This window comes from Apteryx mantelli, chromosome 2 (assembly GCF_036417845.1).
Source record: "Apteryx mantelli isolate bAptMan1 chromosome 2, bAptMan1.hap1, whole genome shotgun sequence".
Lineage (NCBI taxonomy): Eukaryota > Metazoa > Chordata > Aves > Apterygiformes > Apterygidae > Apteryx > Apteryx mantelli.
Window position 1 is genome coordinate 141,682,244 of NC_089979.1, and position 16,616 is coordinate 141,698,859.

The following is a 16,616-nucleotide window of genomic DNA, read 5'->3' on the forward strand; positions in this document are numbered from 1 at the left end:
TTCTGCACAATGACACAGCTTCACTAGAAAGAATGAAAAATGTTCTTCCCCTACTCCCCAGAGCAGTCTATGGCTTTGGGGTTAAAACATACTGAAAGGAGTATGAGACATGGGCCCAAATCTAACCTCAGTCAAAGGAGGACTTTGAAAACAAGTTGCTTGTGAGGCCTAAGAGAATGCTGTAATATACTACAGTCATATCCCATGCCATTTTAAAAGCTTTCACTGCCCTTTATCAGATGATAAGGAGCTTGGGCCTATACATGTGTGAGCATGGACTGACAATGGCTGCCACATTGAGCCCACCAAGGACCTTACGCTGATTGCACTCAGGCTCTCATATATGCTAGGCCATGACCTGCCAGCACTGTCAGGCCCAAGGCATTGCTCAAGGCATGCTCAGAAGCAGGACTTTAGGCACATGGAGCTCTTGAAGGCTGAAAAATGAAGTGCTTAGAGAATTTAGGTGCTACCACGTTTATGAACCAGTTGAATGAGGCCGTCTGGAGTCATAATTTTTATTCAGCTCTCTGAATTTCACCACCAGTTTACTTGAAACATATACATGTTGTTTGTGTTTTTTCCTTGACAGTTGGCCCAAGACCATGTGGTAGTATAATGTGAGTACCGTAGGAATTTTCTTAGCAGTCTTGATTTGGAAGAAAAATCCCATTGAAGCCTGCTTTCACAAAAATAAAGCTCAACAGTACAGACTCTTAGTCTCACACCTAAACATCCTGGCTTCTGTGCATTCACAGAACGTTGTATTTGTATTCTAAGACAATTGTTATGCTATTTTATCTCTGTAATTTTTCTTTCCTTAGTGGTATTATTAAAATAATAAGATTGCTTGTGTTGTTTATAAATGGACTGCTATTATCTATTCATTTATGACATGGTGACAGTATTTATTTATCCGTTTGTTTGCAGATAAGCACTCCATAATCTGTCTTTTTGTTCCTTTGAAAGGGTGTGGTTGGGTGAGGAGGAGAGAGGCTGCAAATTTGCTTTGTCCTAACTGCTGTTTTGTAGGTCAGGGAGAACGAAGGCTGTGCTAAGAAGAGGAAGCTGCCACAGGACAGCTAAGCCCAAGCAGCAGGCTGAAGGATGCGGGGCAGGTAGGAAAGAGAGAGAATCCAGCAAGTGGGAGGGTTTTACAAAAAGCAGAAACTGGAAGACTGCTGAGAAGAGAAGGAAGTAGCTGCACTGCCAGGCCTCACAGATGATGGAAGGAACTTCTGAGGGACACAGAGCAGGCTGTGTACAGTTTGCTTAAACCAAATAGTCATTAATTTACTGGACTGAAAACAAACATGAAAGAAAAGATCTGTCCTGCAAAGATATAGTGGGCAAGGAAAGATGTATTTATAGATCCTTTTCACTTCTATGTTGTTTAACTCAAAGACAATTAAAGACAGCTAATTACAGAGTTAACCATTCTAGTTTATACTGTAATAAATCTGGCTTTGAGATTCTGTGCCTTTTTAGTACCTTTAAGGTACGCTAGGTAAAAGGTGCTGGAAGATCCACCTCAAAGCTATGACTAACTTGATACCATGTTACAAACACAAAACATCATCTGAGAGCTATTCTTAACAGTTCTGCAAGTGCTTTTAGGCATGCCTAGGTACGTGCCTGTGACAAGATCCCTGCCTGCACTCCCAGCCTCAGGCCGGGCTGAGATCACCCCAGGAGCCAGCGGCCATGAAGCCAGCACGAGCGGGCATCGGCAGGGCCGGAGCACAGCCTCGCCGCCGCCACGGGGTGCTGCCACGCCAAATAGTGTGCTGCCAAACAGGCCCAGACAGGCTGTCTGTAGACAGTCTGCAAACTGTCCGCGAGGCAGAGCTTGCCATACTTGTGGTCATTCTGGCGATAGCCATCGGTTGTAACGGGAGTGCTTACATGTCAAGTTCATGCAGAGTCAGGATCTCAAAGTACATCAACAAATTGTGTTAAAGCATGGCTCACACTCAGGATGTCTCAGAATAAAGTGCTGGGATACGAGGGCTGGATTAAACATCACTTTCACCTTTGAACACGTTCTTCAAAAAGCAGCCTGACTTGCAGGTGAAAAGCAGCTCTGGACACAAGACTGGGATCTACTCGAAGGAGTAAGTAACACTGATGTGGCTGCAACGCTGCTGTGAGATTATGCAGCATCCTTCTGCTGTTTGTCTCAGTATCTTTTCTCCTTGCTCCTCCAAACTTAAAGCTGAAGTTTTTTCCTCAGATTAAATGCACGAGTCAGGAACTGCCCGTGTGGCTAGACAAGGCTCCCCCAGTCCTGCGAGGGCTTTAGCACTGCTTGGCAGCCACGAAGAGCCCAGCATCACTCGGAGGCGAGCCTGACGCTCGCGAGGGCATCGGTTGTAAACTGAGGGAAAACAGTGCAATTCCGATGCAAAACGAGGTTTAATGGTGCTGCGCACCGCACCAACAGCACGCGGAGGGCGGGTGGGGGGCAGGCGCCGTCCCCCAGCACCTGCGGGTGCCGGGGGCAGGCCGCAGCCGCGCCTCTCCGGCCCGGGCCCGGGCCCCGGCCCCATCCCCGCCGCCGCGGCACCCCCGGGCGGCCTGGGCCGCGGCGATCACGCGGGCCGCGCCGGGCCCGGCGGCGGGCAGCCAATGGGCTGGCGGCGCCGCGCGCCCCGTCCATGCCTGGCAGAGCGGTGACGGCCGGCGCTGGCGGGCTGGTGCGCAGGCGGGGAAGCTGCTTGCCGCGGTCGGAAGGGAGGGAGGGAAGGAAGGAAGGGAAGGGAAGGGGGTGGCTGCGCCGGGCACAGCATGGCTGCCAAGGTAAGTCACAGCCGGCAGCGGCCGGGCGGGCAGCCGGCGCGGCGGCGGCGCGGGCAGCGGGGCCGCGGCGCGGGGCAGCGCGGCCGTTGGCGGCGGCGGGGAGCGGGGCGGCGGCGGGAGGCCGCCGGGTTTGACCTCGGGCCTGTCCTTGGCGGCGGGAGGCGGTGGCGCCTCCGCCTCCTCCTCCTCCTCCTCCGCGCGGCCCCGCTCCGCCGGCGCCGGCGCGGGAGCCGGAGCGGGGCTGGCGGCGGGGGGGCTGCGGGGCCGCCGGGCCTGCGGCGGCGCCGAGTGCCGGGAGGCTGCGCGGTAGCGGCTCTGCGACCGCGGCTGCCCCGGGGAGCCGCCGGGCGCGGGCCTGCTCTGCGCTGTAACGCGCCGGGTGCCCGGCACCGGCAGGAGGCGGCGGCGGGGCCGCGGTGCGGGGGGCCGCGGTGCGGGCAGCGCTCGGGGTCCCTGCCTGGCCCCGCCGCCGCCCTCGGCCCCGCGGCAACTCCCCCCCCCCCATATATAACTACTATGTATTATTTTTAAGAGCAAATGCACAGCGTCCTTGGCACAGAGGTCAGGAGCTGGCAGATCAGCAGCTTGCCGGGCTTGGCATGCCCAGAGCTGTGCAAGGAGGAGGCGCGCTCGGCCACGGCCCAGGCTGGTCCTGCAGGTGCTGTCAGGTCCCAGCGCCTTGGGCTGCTTCTTCCCCCCCCCCCCCCCCCAGTCGTTAAAGAAACCTCCTATTTTCACTTTTAATTATGATTTCCAACTGGTTTCACTTCTCTGTTCTCTCTTGTAAGGTTGATACCTGGTTGTTAGACCTTGTTCTCTTTCACAAGAATAAATGAACTGAAACGCTTTTATCAATTTTCACCCCCCCCAATAGCCAACAGCTGGAGTGAGGCCATATAAAAAGTAGGGTGTTCCACCTTTAATGGCAAATAAATTTATGTGTGGTATTGGTGTTTCAAAATTTATTAGGCTTTCACTTCTATAGACAGGACTTCTTTTTTTTTTTTTTTTTAAGAAGGGATAACTGAATAAATGCTATATGGCCAAAAAAAACCATTTTGGAATATTGAGACTTTAAACAAAAAATTGACCCTTACCTTGCTTGTGTTGAAGTCAGTGATGAAACTTCATTGAGGAAATGTGAGAAAATAAAGCTTCCTCAAACAACACAATGCAAGTGTTTATACCCTCAAGAAGCCTGTCTGGAGTTCTACACGTTATTTCAGTCAAGCCCGTGACAGCTGCTCCTGTCAACATCTTTCTCACCAAGAACTTAGGTTATCTGAAATTCATAACGTTTTAATGGATGAGACAGTATATGCTTCCTATTTGCTAGTGCCTATGAAAGTCATCTCCAAATCTTATGTTTATTTTTTCAAAAAATCGTAGCTGTCCTTTTTTTAGCTTTTTTTTTTTCTTCTTCAACTGGTCAGTGTGTACAGCAGATCAGTTAGGTCTCATCAAACTCTGCTGTTAAAGGACTCTTGAAAGTCTTCCATTCACTGACTTTAAGATCCCTCTACTTGTCTTTCATCTCCTAGGCAATAATTCTTAATCTGGAATCCATTTTGAATACATACCACTCAAATGTATTTAAAAATATTGTGTATGTTGTTACATATATGTAGTTAGTAGTTGTCTAATCAGGTATATACACCTGCTCCATGCTACACATTTGCATGGTGTCCTTTTTCTTTCGGTTTCGTTTATTACAGAGTTCTGATCACCAAATTCTTTAAAAGAGTATGTTGGAAAAGTCAGCTGTGGAAAAGACTTGACACTTAGGGAGAAAATGAATTAAATGCAGTACATTTCAGGTCACTTCAAGCTTGGCGGAAAGATACCTAATAATAAAGATAATGGCTTGTCACTAGTGTCGTAAACATCCTTGGTGCATTGCAAGACAGAGATACAGCACTTTGTACTGCAGGGTTTACTGCCCTCGGGTAGCTTCTGAGGAAAACTTCTAGTTGCAGGATTGATTGTGTTTTCAGAGACCTTTGTACAAAAAAAAAAAAAAAAAAAAAGGACGGACCTTTAAAGGACCTTTAAAAGAAAGATATTTCAGAGACCTATTTAAAAAAAAAAAAAGTAGAACTGGGAGCAGTTAAAATGGATTAATTATTAAGTTACCTTGTGAGACTTGAAGGGTTTTTATCTTTCTGAGGTGAAATAGTTGCTGTTAAGCACAGATAATTTTCTATTTTTATTCAAGTCAGTGGCAAAATGTAAGTGGTGTTTTTGTTCTCTAATGGTAAGATCTGAGCTCAGGTTCTGCAAGCACACATATGAATAACTTTGCCACATAATTAGCTTCTGGGCCTTAAGTTATTCACATGTGCTTGCAGGCATGGGCCTTGATTTGTGTTCTAAATTCCTCACTGATGCATCTCAGTAATGTTTGCCTTTTTCACCTCAGCCAAACAATGGACTGGTGAGTTGAATGATTTTTTTCTAAAATTCCTTCAGTACCTTTTCCTTGCTGGTATCCTGCATGACCGCTTCCTTTAATTTTTTAATTGTACCCTTTTAGGTATATGAATCTTTGGAACTGAATGTAATTATTCTTCACTTGCAAGATTTCAAATGTTGACATTTTAAGCAGACTCTAGGAATTCAGTCTATAAAAAAAAAACAAACAACAAATGAGATACTGTTAAGGCTGCATAGTTAAGCACTCAGGTATCAAGAAATGGGCAAAGCTTTTATGCATGGAATATTTAATCTGGATTGCAGTGTCATTTAATTTTCATCATTATATGTTGGTGTCACACAATTTACATCATTTTAAATACCTTATATTCTACATCAGTGTCTTTTCTGCGTCTGTGAAAGTGTTTTGTGAAGATGGCATTGTAAATTATATATAGACAAATTTCCAACAAAAAATACAGACGAGATGTTCCAGTAGACTTTTATCCAATTGGTAGCTAAATTATTGTCATAGGTACTTCAGTCTCTGAACTGTGCAGAAAATGGGCCATGATTTATTGCAAAGTCTTGATGGTAATACTTGTACAGGGCAATAATGAAGTTGTACATAGTGTCTCATGCTTTATTTCTTCATTTTTGAGTGTTTAACAATGCAGGCATAATATTTTTTTCTGCCTTTTCACTAGATACTTCTAGAGAAAGAAGTTATATAACATACTTTGTGTCTCTCCTCCCCCCCATTTCATCCAGTGTGTATTTTGCAGCTACATTAACTGCCTGTTCTGTGAGTGTAACTTACCCTTGGTCCAGATATTGCTACACAGTGCTGGTTATAGCAGTTGTATTGTGCATGTGCAAAGTGACTTGCTTTCTTTTAAAAGTCTTATTGCTTGGTAAAATAGAAACTTATTTTCAGTGGAAAGTTCCAAGATACTTCTCAATGAGACTTCTTTCCATACCAGGTTTTAACTTTGCTTTTGTACTGCTTTTTTTTCGACAGAAGGTCAGTCAGGAACTAATATTTGTAATGGAAGAAAGTATATATAATATATATATTTTCTTACTTTATACTTCATAGCCACTAAGCTGCATTCAGAATATTTAAAAATTGAATTTAAGCAAATTCCAAACTTGAATAATTTCAGTAGAGAAGTTAAAGCCTACAAACTGTACGAAAACTGTGAGCTTAACATGGAAGTACTTGTACACCATTAAACTTCAGCTCTACTATGGATAGCATGTGAATAAATTTTAGTGCTTGCGCTGAACCACACAGTACTGGTATTGGATAAGATCTTTAAGTGCTGTGGTAGTTCTCTCTCTTTTCATAATGTAATTGTTTTTTTGCGCATATGTGAACTTTTATCTGTTGGGCACACACTGCTTGCCTCTGTTCCCTAAAATGAACTGTTTTATGAATAAAATGTTGTAACACAAATATTACTTGCTTAAAAAAAGTAGCTACAAAATGACTGTTCAAGTGAAGGCATGAACCTTATGTCAGGGTTTAGAGGGACTACTTACATGCTTAATTTTAAGTGCATGCATAAGTTTCTTGAAGGACAAGTGTCTGGCTGTCAAAAACAAATCAAGAATAAGGTAACACAAACAGATTATGCTGCTGCCTGGTAATAGCTTTACTTACATGACGGTATTTGAGATGTTTCTGATGCAAGGGAAAGAAAGTTTGGTATGCAATTTTGATATATTTAACTTTCAGTTCTCTCTCTGCTGGTATTTTTTTGGAGCTGTGTACTATAAGCTGTATCGGGGGGTTATATGTTGTTTCCTGTTACCACCATATCTACCATTAAAGACTCTAAACCTTGTGATATCACAAATTGTTAGCACCCATCACCGGTTCCTTGTATGTCGTGGTGTTAATATAGTCAGGCGCTTCCCACTGAAGACCTCAGTCCTGCAAGATGTATCACCTTGAGTGAAATCATTGAGCGGACAGGATTGACACCTAGGGTCCTGGCTCTAGGCCTTGTTGTGTGTGGAAATGATTCAATACCTGCACTGGGCCATGCGAATTCATGGGGCTCTGAATGAGTAGTGGTTGAAATATGAAGAGCATGGCAATGTGATTCTAAATGAGCATGATAGCAAACAATGCTGAAACTATTAGGTGCTGATGATACCATGCTATATTGGTTATTTTGCCATCGCGCATACCTATCACGTGTTCCTTCTGTGCATCATCCAGCTTCATTGTGCTTCTTCACCCAGTTCTTTCCCCTGTGCTCCTCTTCCCTGTGCTAGCAATAGGGTGGGATGTGTCTGGGGACAGACTGAATTCACTCTTCTTGCCCTAGGTGATGCCATTCTTCCCTTTGTCCAGCAAAACAGTAGAAAAGAATTGCATTGCATGTGGAGTTGATGGGCCCTCAGAAGGGAGCAGATGAGGGATCCTAGCATCATGATGGGCTGCTGTGTCTGCAAAGGGAGTGGAGTCCCTTATGGACAGACTTCAGCCACCCACCCAGATCAGTGTAGTTGCTGGGGGAAAGTAGGTGGTGAGTAAGGAGAGAAGAACCTCTGTTCCTCTGAAGAATGACCAAGTCCTGTACTGTAGGTTTAATAGTGTCATGGTACTTAATGACATCATGATCATTTTTTTGGATGTGAGAGCACTGTGTAAGATCCAAATGGAATTTCCCGTTGCCAGTCTGTACAGGTCCAGAGGCGCTCACTGGTGCATAGTTACATTTTGGAGTGGGGTGTAAGCCTGTAAATTCTAAAATACTTTCTATATCATGAGACTTTTCCCACTCTTCCCCCTCAGAAAAAGCTTTTTTTTGTGTGTGTGTGTGGTGGTTACTACTTTTTGCTGCATCTTGACTTCTTAGGAGACCAGAAGTTGTCTGATAGAGGGACACTGAATTTATATTACAATGCTGATAACTTCATACCTTTTCTAAGTGCAAAGGAGCATGTAAGATGACTATGACTGAAACAAAGGAGAAAGCAAGTGATTTACTCCTCCTCCCTCCCCCTGCCACCATTGTTACATGTTTGGTTTCGTTTGGTTTCTTTTACTGTGCAATTCTTTGCTTGTGACATTTACCCTTATGGAGAACTACTTGAGGCCTAATCCCACAAGGTGTACAGTGAGTTATGAGGCTCACTGGCAAGAATAATCCCAGTGAAGCCACTCGGTGAGTGACTCTCATGGCAGAAGTTGACAGAGCTCTATTGTGCAGTGAATGCTGTGGGTGCTTCTGAAAATGAGCTTTTATTACCTTGGATTCTCTCTCTTAGTTTAGCTTAGTTATTTCTTCTTACTACTATGTTTTTCCTTTCTTTTTTGGAGTAAGATTGAGAGTGAGGGGAGATGGTGAAAGGGGCTGATTTGTGGATTTACATCTTCAGTGTGTTAGGCGCCAGTGGGATTACATGTTGTAACTGAAAGTGGTTTTAACAAGTTTTTGAAACCCACTGTTTTCCATTATAGTGTCCCTTTAAGAGCAATGAAAGTGTAACCTCCTTTCCTGTGTAGCTCTGGGAAAATGTTACTGGAATCTACAGTTGTGTTTACATCATCATGTGCAACTCTTCCATTGTGATATCTGCTGGAAAATGTTTTAAGTTATCTAGATCCTCTCACATCAGGAAATGAACTCCTCTTTCTGTGCAGCTTTGTGTCCCAGGAAGTTAGAGGAGCTTTTTAAGTGTGCTTCAAATGATGCGTTAAAGGCGTTCTTCCTGATCCTGTAGTGTAGACAAGCTTACATCCCTGAGTGATAAGAATGTGTCTTCTGACCAGCTTGTTTAGGCCAATATCTATTTTATTTATCTATGTTGTCCAAGGAGTATGACAAGGAGGTATGTGATACTGTATTTCCTGGAAGATGGCATGAATGTGCTGCTTAATTTTAACTTCATTTTTGCTTTTAATCTGTGGAATTGCTGCTGCTTTGGCTGTGGAATGGCTTGACAGTGCTGAATAGAGCCTGTACGTTTGTATGGCACCAAACTTCAACTTGTATAAGGCCCCTGGGCACTATTGTAACTGCTAGTAATGCTGTTTTGCTTGAGCTACAACAGTCTTCAGAGATAGCAGCTGATGGTGATAGATACCTATAGCTAGTAAAAAGTAAGGTTGCATATTTTCTGGTGCATTCTCTTTCTGGAAAGTATCTGTATATCTCAGTCATTTGTAGGGAGATAAAGATGTCCTTATGAAAGTACTCTATCTTCGATTGCTTTGGAATAAAGCAATTTAAATTGAAGCTTTGTTAAAACACTTAAAGGAACACTGCAAATGCATTTTTTCATAACATTTTAAAATAATTTCATGCTATTTACAATACCTTAGAAACGTGCAACTGCAATTATATTCTTTACCAAAAATGTTACTTGGCCTGCACAAAATCCACTGTGTTAAAGGATGAAATTGCTCATAAGGAGTGGGTTGTTGACATTTTTCTTTTTCTCTAAAGAGAAAAAAAAGAAACATTTGAGAGAGAATGGAGAAGGGCGTACATATATACCAAACTACATACATTTAGAGAAGGAGCAGAAGAAATAGATTTTGTCACAAGCTTGATCACATTCCTCTTGTTGGGTACTTGTGAGGCTGCTGTATTTCACCTTACATGCTGGATTCATATGCTCCTGATGTCTCACATGTCTAGGCAGCCTACAAGAACTATGTCTACGCTGACCCATAAGCTCACTCTTGGGGTCTCTCTGAAACTCTACTTACTGGCTTACCTTTGGGCCATGTGGAAATTAGAGCCTGGAATTTAAGTTCAGAACAATAGAGGTGTTTCAGGCATGGCAAAGACCAGCATCTCCATGCCTAGATTTTAGCCATTTGGCTTTGGAAGTAGAATTACACCTATGTGAGGTGTCCAGGTTTCATAACAGCCAGCGTGCTGAGTAGAGAGCATCTAAGTCAGCAGGTGGGAAATAATAAGCTAGGGATTTAGCTTTCCTGGTCTTACAGGTCTCATCTTGTATGAATGCATAGTCTGAGGATCCTTTGCCTCTTTGGCTCCATGAGTTGATTTTCTGTGCAGTTTTCCTTAAAAGATGGTGGAGAAGAAGAAAGATGATAATGGCAAAGATGATGCCCTTCTTGTCTATAATAGCTTGTTTGTGCTTACTCAAGTAGTAGGATTTTCCTGGGACACAGAAGTTTGACCCATTTGTTGTGTAGGCTGCTGAATAAAAATCTTCAAATAGCAAGCCTTGCATCTCTGTTTCAGGCAGGGTCACTGCTTAAGTTAGCAACACCAGAATCAAGGGGACAAGAGAGCAAGCAAGAACTGGATTTAGTGGCTAGCAGTTAGGGTACTCAACTGGGAGGAGGAAAGCTGGATTCTCTGCTGCCAGCGGTGTGTATGCATTTTGCATGAATTATATCTCCGTTTGCCATGGTTTTGGAGGGCTGCTGTGCTTCATGCTTATACAGTTCTGCCAATGTCTATTATGTGTGTTCTGTGCATGCTTACTGGACTGGGGTGGGGATGCATGATTTGTGTATTTGAAATGCCTGTAGATGCTCAGTCAAGGCTGGGATGGTTCTAGGTGGGCGTATTTGTGGAACTTTTGTAATACTACAAAACTGAAATTGCATGTGCATTTTTGCTAGTAGATTTGCTAGGTTATTTTTTGTCTCATGCTCTTCAACTGGGATACTGAAGTGTGCAAATGGATCTGACCCTCAGAAGCTGTGCAGAGTGGATTTCACAAATATACAAACAAACATTTTATTTACAGAGAGAGTGTTGAAATTGGCAGACTTCTGCCCAGACAACCAAACCTTTTTAAAATAACTTTAAAGTCTTCTTAGTATCATCACTACTTCGTTAGTCTCAGGAGATTTTTTTTGTGACTTCTTTTTTGGACTCCTAGGCTGGACAGGATCAAAGCCCTGGGACTGGTTGTTTTGACTGTTTTGCCTTCCTGATACTGGACTGATTTTCTCTCCGCTCTGATGGCAGGACTGAACTCACTGCAGCTGTTCAGTTAGTCAGGAAGTGCCCGTTGGCTTGGAGAAGTTACCTGTTTGTCTCCTGAAACTTCAGGTCCCTATATTTTTAAAAGCCAATGGGTAACCCTGAGTCCGTGGTTCAACTTGTACATTACTAAGTATTCAGTAGCAATATTAGGGTAATGTAATACTGCCTTGGTGAATCAGATTGGGTATCTGATATGGTAACATGGCTTTAAAAAAAAAAAAAAAAAAGGTTTTTTTGTTTGTTTGTTTGCTTTAAGTCACATCAGTTCCTTAATATGGTTCACAGCAAAACAGCGTAGAGTTGTGTGGTTGGTGTAATGGCATACTCTAATGTAGCACTGAGCATAAAAATACCTTAAGCTGGAGCCCTGTGAAGTGTTATGTTTTGTATGACAACCATAGGTCTATTTACTGCTTTTCATTTAGATATAATTTTGCATTTTCCACTGCTCAGCAAAGAAACTGGAAGGAGCTGTTTTTACCGAAATCAGAGCTATCCTGTTTCCTGTGGATCTGGCTGTTGATTTGTTGGTGGCCCTTCATGCTTGGCTCGTGATGGGATAGCCATACAGGTGCCAGGGCTTTCTCCCTTAACTTCTGGGGTATGGGGCAAGAATGTAGCCATGGGGAAGTAACCTTAAGTCTTGCATAGACAAAATTGCAAGATTGTTGTAGAAGTAATTGGTCAACTAATGTACTTACCTTTTTTTTTTTTTTTTTTAATGCCAGTGGGCAATCAGACTAAAACTTTGGAAGAGATAAAAAATGGAACAGAAACATCAAGAAACCTTTGTTGCTCTTTTCCTCTTGAATTTTTATGCTAAATTCTTTGGAGGTGTTTTGTTCTTTTTTCGCTATACAATCCAGTAAATTCACTGATAAGAGCATGTTTAAGAGGAAAACTTTGATGTGATTTTTCCATAGAAGTGGAAACAAAAAATTCGACTGCTCTCGCAAATGGTTTAGTTGTTTGTTTAAGATGTGCCTGTGATTGGTTTATTTATGTATTAAAACACAAACTGACTTTGCTATAGAAGGAATACGATGTTTTGTTTTAGGGAAGTTTGTGGTTACATTTATGTTGATTACCCAGTCTTGCAATTCCCAAAACACTTTTTTAACTGTGCTGATGAATTTTAGCTCAACACAGAGGGAATACAGAGAAGATTGCAGTCTGTAGGTGCCAGTCAGCTGGGGAAATTCCAGTACTCTGAAGCTTTTTTCCCCCTTTTGGTGGCTTTAAAAATATGGGAGAGTAAAGAGGAATGAGCGCAGTGGCGAAATGATGGAACCTTGCATGTGATACAGTAATATTTGGGGGTTTTTTTTCTTAGCTTGATAGTTTTTGAACTATTGATACACATTTGCATTGACAGACACTATGTTTTTTGAATTATCCACATTAAAAGTATAAAGGTCAAAACTAAAAATGTAGTTGCAAAGAGATTTCATGCATTTGGGTTTTAGATTACGTTGCCTTTATGACTGTGACCTCCATTTCACCTCAGTCTTGTTCCCTGTTAGCCCATGCTAGCATAAATAGTATTGCTTGTTCACCCCTTGAGCAGGAGGAGACCCAATTTCAAAGACTTTGGACCAGAGCTGAAGGGAAGCTCTCCCCTCTGGAAATATGCACCTGCAAGTGTGTATGGGAGCCACAGCTCTGCTGGTGGTGATTAAGTCTCTAAGCTACTCAGTTGACAATATAAGCCATTTCTACTCATACCAACTGATATTTAAAGACATTGCTACTAGCAACGTTTTGGATTCTTTTACATGCTTTTGTTTTCTGGTTTTGGCTGTTTTTAGATCTCCAGATTTTGTTATTGTTTTTTCTTTTCTTTTTTTAACACAGATATCTTATATCCAAAACTTATCCATCTGAATTCTCACTGTAACAAACAGTACTACTGCAACTTATGATTGCTTTAGTTATTCTAAAATATGGTTCCATTCCTAAGTAACAGATTCTCTTTACTTTCCATGTCTGCTGACTGTGGGATAGTTATTTTTGTCACCACAGCAGCCTTCCTTATGCCTGAGAGTTTGTGTTCCTTCTCAAGCACCATCAACTGAGTTTACTGAGTTTAGCTGCAAGCTTTTTGGAGGGCCTGGGGCTTGCCACCTCACAGAGCTTTATTTGCTTTTATGTAGAGCATAGTTAGCCCAAAATGTTTGGTATGAAAGCTGAGAAGGTGAGACAATAACTTCAGTTCTCACGCAAGCTCGCAGTCAAGTAGTGTTCGAAAAGCCTTTTTGTTTTCAGTGATGTTGCAGATTTTCATATGAGCCCCAGTCTTGTGTCCTAAGTGTTTCAAGTTAATGTTTTTGGCATTCTTACTGTTAGTATTTTAGATGGCTCTGGTTGTGATGAATAGGACAGATAACCACTTTTGAAACTGTTACTTCTTGCTCTGCAAACCATCCTTGTCACCAGTTAGAAGACTTCTCAGACATTTTAATGCATTTTGTATTATTGCTACTTCTCTTTGGTTAAAACTAGGTGATATGAAAAAAGATATTAACACTGCATCTTACTGCATACTGCTAGATTAATTAAATTTGCTATAATGTGGAGAGATTTTCTTTATTTAGACATGTTGGATCACCTATTCTGTGAAGTGCAGTGCTGCAAAGAAAGCAGATAAAGAATGTACTGTTCTTGCTTCAGCAACTATGGCCTAAATGTTAGATGAGACAGGAATGTCAGACAGCAAAATAGGCTGATCAGGGAGGCAAGTGGTTAAGGGCATAGTATAAATTGAAGAACAGTCTTTTAGAAACTGACCTTTTTAAAACAAATTAAATGCTTTTTGACCAGCATAACTTATTTTCTAAAAGCTGCCTGAACATAGAATTAAACTGACTTGCTAAGGCCTAAGTTTTGGTAAACCAGCAGTAATAATTTCAGAATTGTAGTTACCCATGGAACTATCAAGAGGTTATATTAAAATTAGCCCACAAATTATACAGCTAGAACTTGCTTACATGTCTTCCATTCAAAACAAAAATATTAAGAAAACAGTTTTACTTGAAGGATATTAGCATCTAGTCTTTAATTTTTTTCTAATCTTCAGGTCACACTGCAATTCAGTCCCATGCGAAGATAATATACCCTCAGACTCTTAAAATCTAGTTAAAAAAATTCTCATAAATATAAAAATTTCAAGAAGCATGGGCTTTTAAAAGCTATTTTCACAATTATAGGGTCCTACTTTTACAACCAGAAAAGTAATACATGTGCTTTTTACAACTATGATTTTTGTTATTGTTAATGAGGGCAACTGAAGGATTGCAAAGAGGAACCTTAATTCCCAACCTAGAATATGGAAGAAGTTGCTTTGTGCCTCAATGACCATAGTTATTAGTCAACCTTATATTGTAAATAGAAACCAACTTTTTTCTTCCTCCTTCTTTAGATGCCTCTACGTAATTATTCTGGAGAATTAAAATCTTGGCTAGAGAGTTTGTCCTCTCAAGCTAGAATGTTAAAGATAAATGTTTTGAGTAATTGTGGAATTGCACAGGGAGAGAAGCATGGGGGATTGAAGCCTGAATTAAATTTTTTGATATTGGTGAACAAATTTTTCTTGGATTGGAAACTTTAGGAAAAGGTTGAGAACAGTGATTTTATGTACTTATATTCCATTTGTGTTTTTCCTGAATACACAGTTTAGATTACTCTTTTTCTCTCTCTTCATTTATGATACTGTGATTTGTTTGCACTTCCTTCATAACTAAAACTGGTTTGCTGGAGTTCTGATTATTGTATAAAATACCTTTGACCACTGATTTTTCCAGGTGTATGCACATTTCTGGTTCTGTCTTTCCAAATATTTCTGTAGCTGACTAATAACTGACCTTTATTCACTGAAGGTTTTAAGATATTTTTTGCTGGAGCTGAGTTTCATCTCCATCTGAGAAGATAAGTTTAAACTAGTTAGGAAACAGAAGGTTCCTTGACAGGTTGGGGTCCTTTTTTTTTTTTTTTTTTTTTTTAGTGCCGGCCTTGCAAGGAGACAAGGAGAGACTAGCACACTCTGCTCTTTATTTTTCTTTCTGCCATTGTGTACATGAAAAAATGTCTGTAAAGTTGAGAATATGACACACGGTCTTAGAATGGCACATATTTTTCTGCTTTCTTCGTGAGAGTGTCTGCATACTGCCTAAAAGTGCACTTAGTTGATAGGGGTGGTTGCTTTCACAAGGATGATCCTGAGCCAAATTCCAACCATCCAGCCAGTAGGAGGAAGAAATTGAAACTGTCTTCATAGTTATGTTGCTGTTTCTTATCCCAACTTCCCTGAGCGTTCTCAGACAGTAAAACTGTCAGGCTTCTTTTTGCCTCAGTCAATGGTATTTAATGGTGAGAAATTAGCAGATATGCCCATTTGATGTAATCAAAGCAGCAAAGTAGAACAGTTCTTGTGAGGAATAAATTAAGCAAACTTAATCGGTGTTGGAGTAGGTTGAGCTGCATCTGACTGTATTGTTATGGGTAAACGCGACAAATTGACAACCACTCGGGCCGGGTTGCATAAATTCCAATTTAATAGAATAATTGAGCAAGTCACAAGTAAGCAAAACAGCGCTGGGCGGCCGGGGAGTCTCCTGCTCCACCAACGGCGCGCGCGATCCCCCGCTCACAGTCCCCTTATATGCCTGTAACTTCTGTGGTTGCGCCGGCTGTTGCTGGGGGGGGTCGGGATGAAAGCTGGGGTCTTCCTCTGCGTTGTACGTGGTGCCTTTCAGGTCACGCGCATACATTTCACAATACAATATCACTCTGCTGACTCAGTACAATCACTGTGGTGATAGCCGGTACTTAGCACCTAGTTTCATGGTAAAATCACTTCACGAGTTGATGTAACAAATTATTACCTATTACAATCCCCCCTTTTTGTTTTGGTCCTTTTTAATTTGTTCATCAAATCGAACAACAGCCTCCTGTGCCAGGAGGAGCATAGGGTTATGCTTACTCTCATCTTCATTCAGTTGTTCATATTGACTTCTTATCAACAGTAGGTGGGCAGCTTCGAGTCTGCTTTTAGCTAAGTTAATTATTCTATTTACTATAAACGGTCCGAAGGTCAACACAAGTACTAATAAAGCCAATGGACCCGCGATTGTAGACAATAGGGTTGTTAGCCAGGGAGAATGACTGAACCATGATTCATACCACCCTTGCTGGGCTTCTCTTTCCTTTTTACGTCTTTCAAGGCCTTCTCTCAGTTTCGCCATAGTATCCCTGACAACTCCTGTATGATCTGCATAAAAGCAACATTCTTCTCCTAGGGCTGCACACAATCCTCCCTGTTGTAAAAATAAAAGGTCCATCCCTCTTCTGTTCTGTAACACCACTTCTGATAGTGATGTTAACGACTTTTCTAAGGCGGTGATGGATTTTTCTATT

The 16,616-nt window shown here is 41.9% G+C and overlaps 1 protein-coding gene across 3 annotated transcripts in view; it reads left to right on the top strand.

Moving 5' to 3' along the window:
* The first annotated feature begins 2,771 nt into the window (after positions 1-2,771).
* Positions 2,772-16,616, top strand: part of SLC25A13 (solute carrier family 25 member 13) — a 111,252-nt gene continuing 97,407 nt past the window's right edge. The window contains exons 1-2 of one of the 3 annotated variants that reach the window (XM_067291669.1): positions 2,772-2,799; positions 5,148-5,233. Coding sequence is in view for 1 of the 3 variants with exons in the window: in XM_067291668.1 (XP_067147769.1) it covers positions 2,788-2,799 (12 nt within the window). In the remaining 2 variants the exon portion in view is untranslated. Of the gene's footprint in view, positions 2,800-3,388; positions 3,458-5,147; positions 5,234-16,616 lie in introns of those variants that run through there. The other 2 variants (XM_067291668.1, XM_067291670.1) reach the window with 2 other exon arrangements.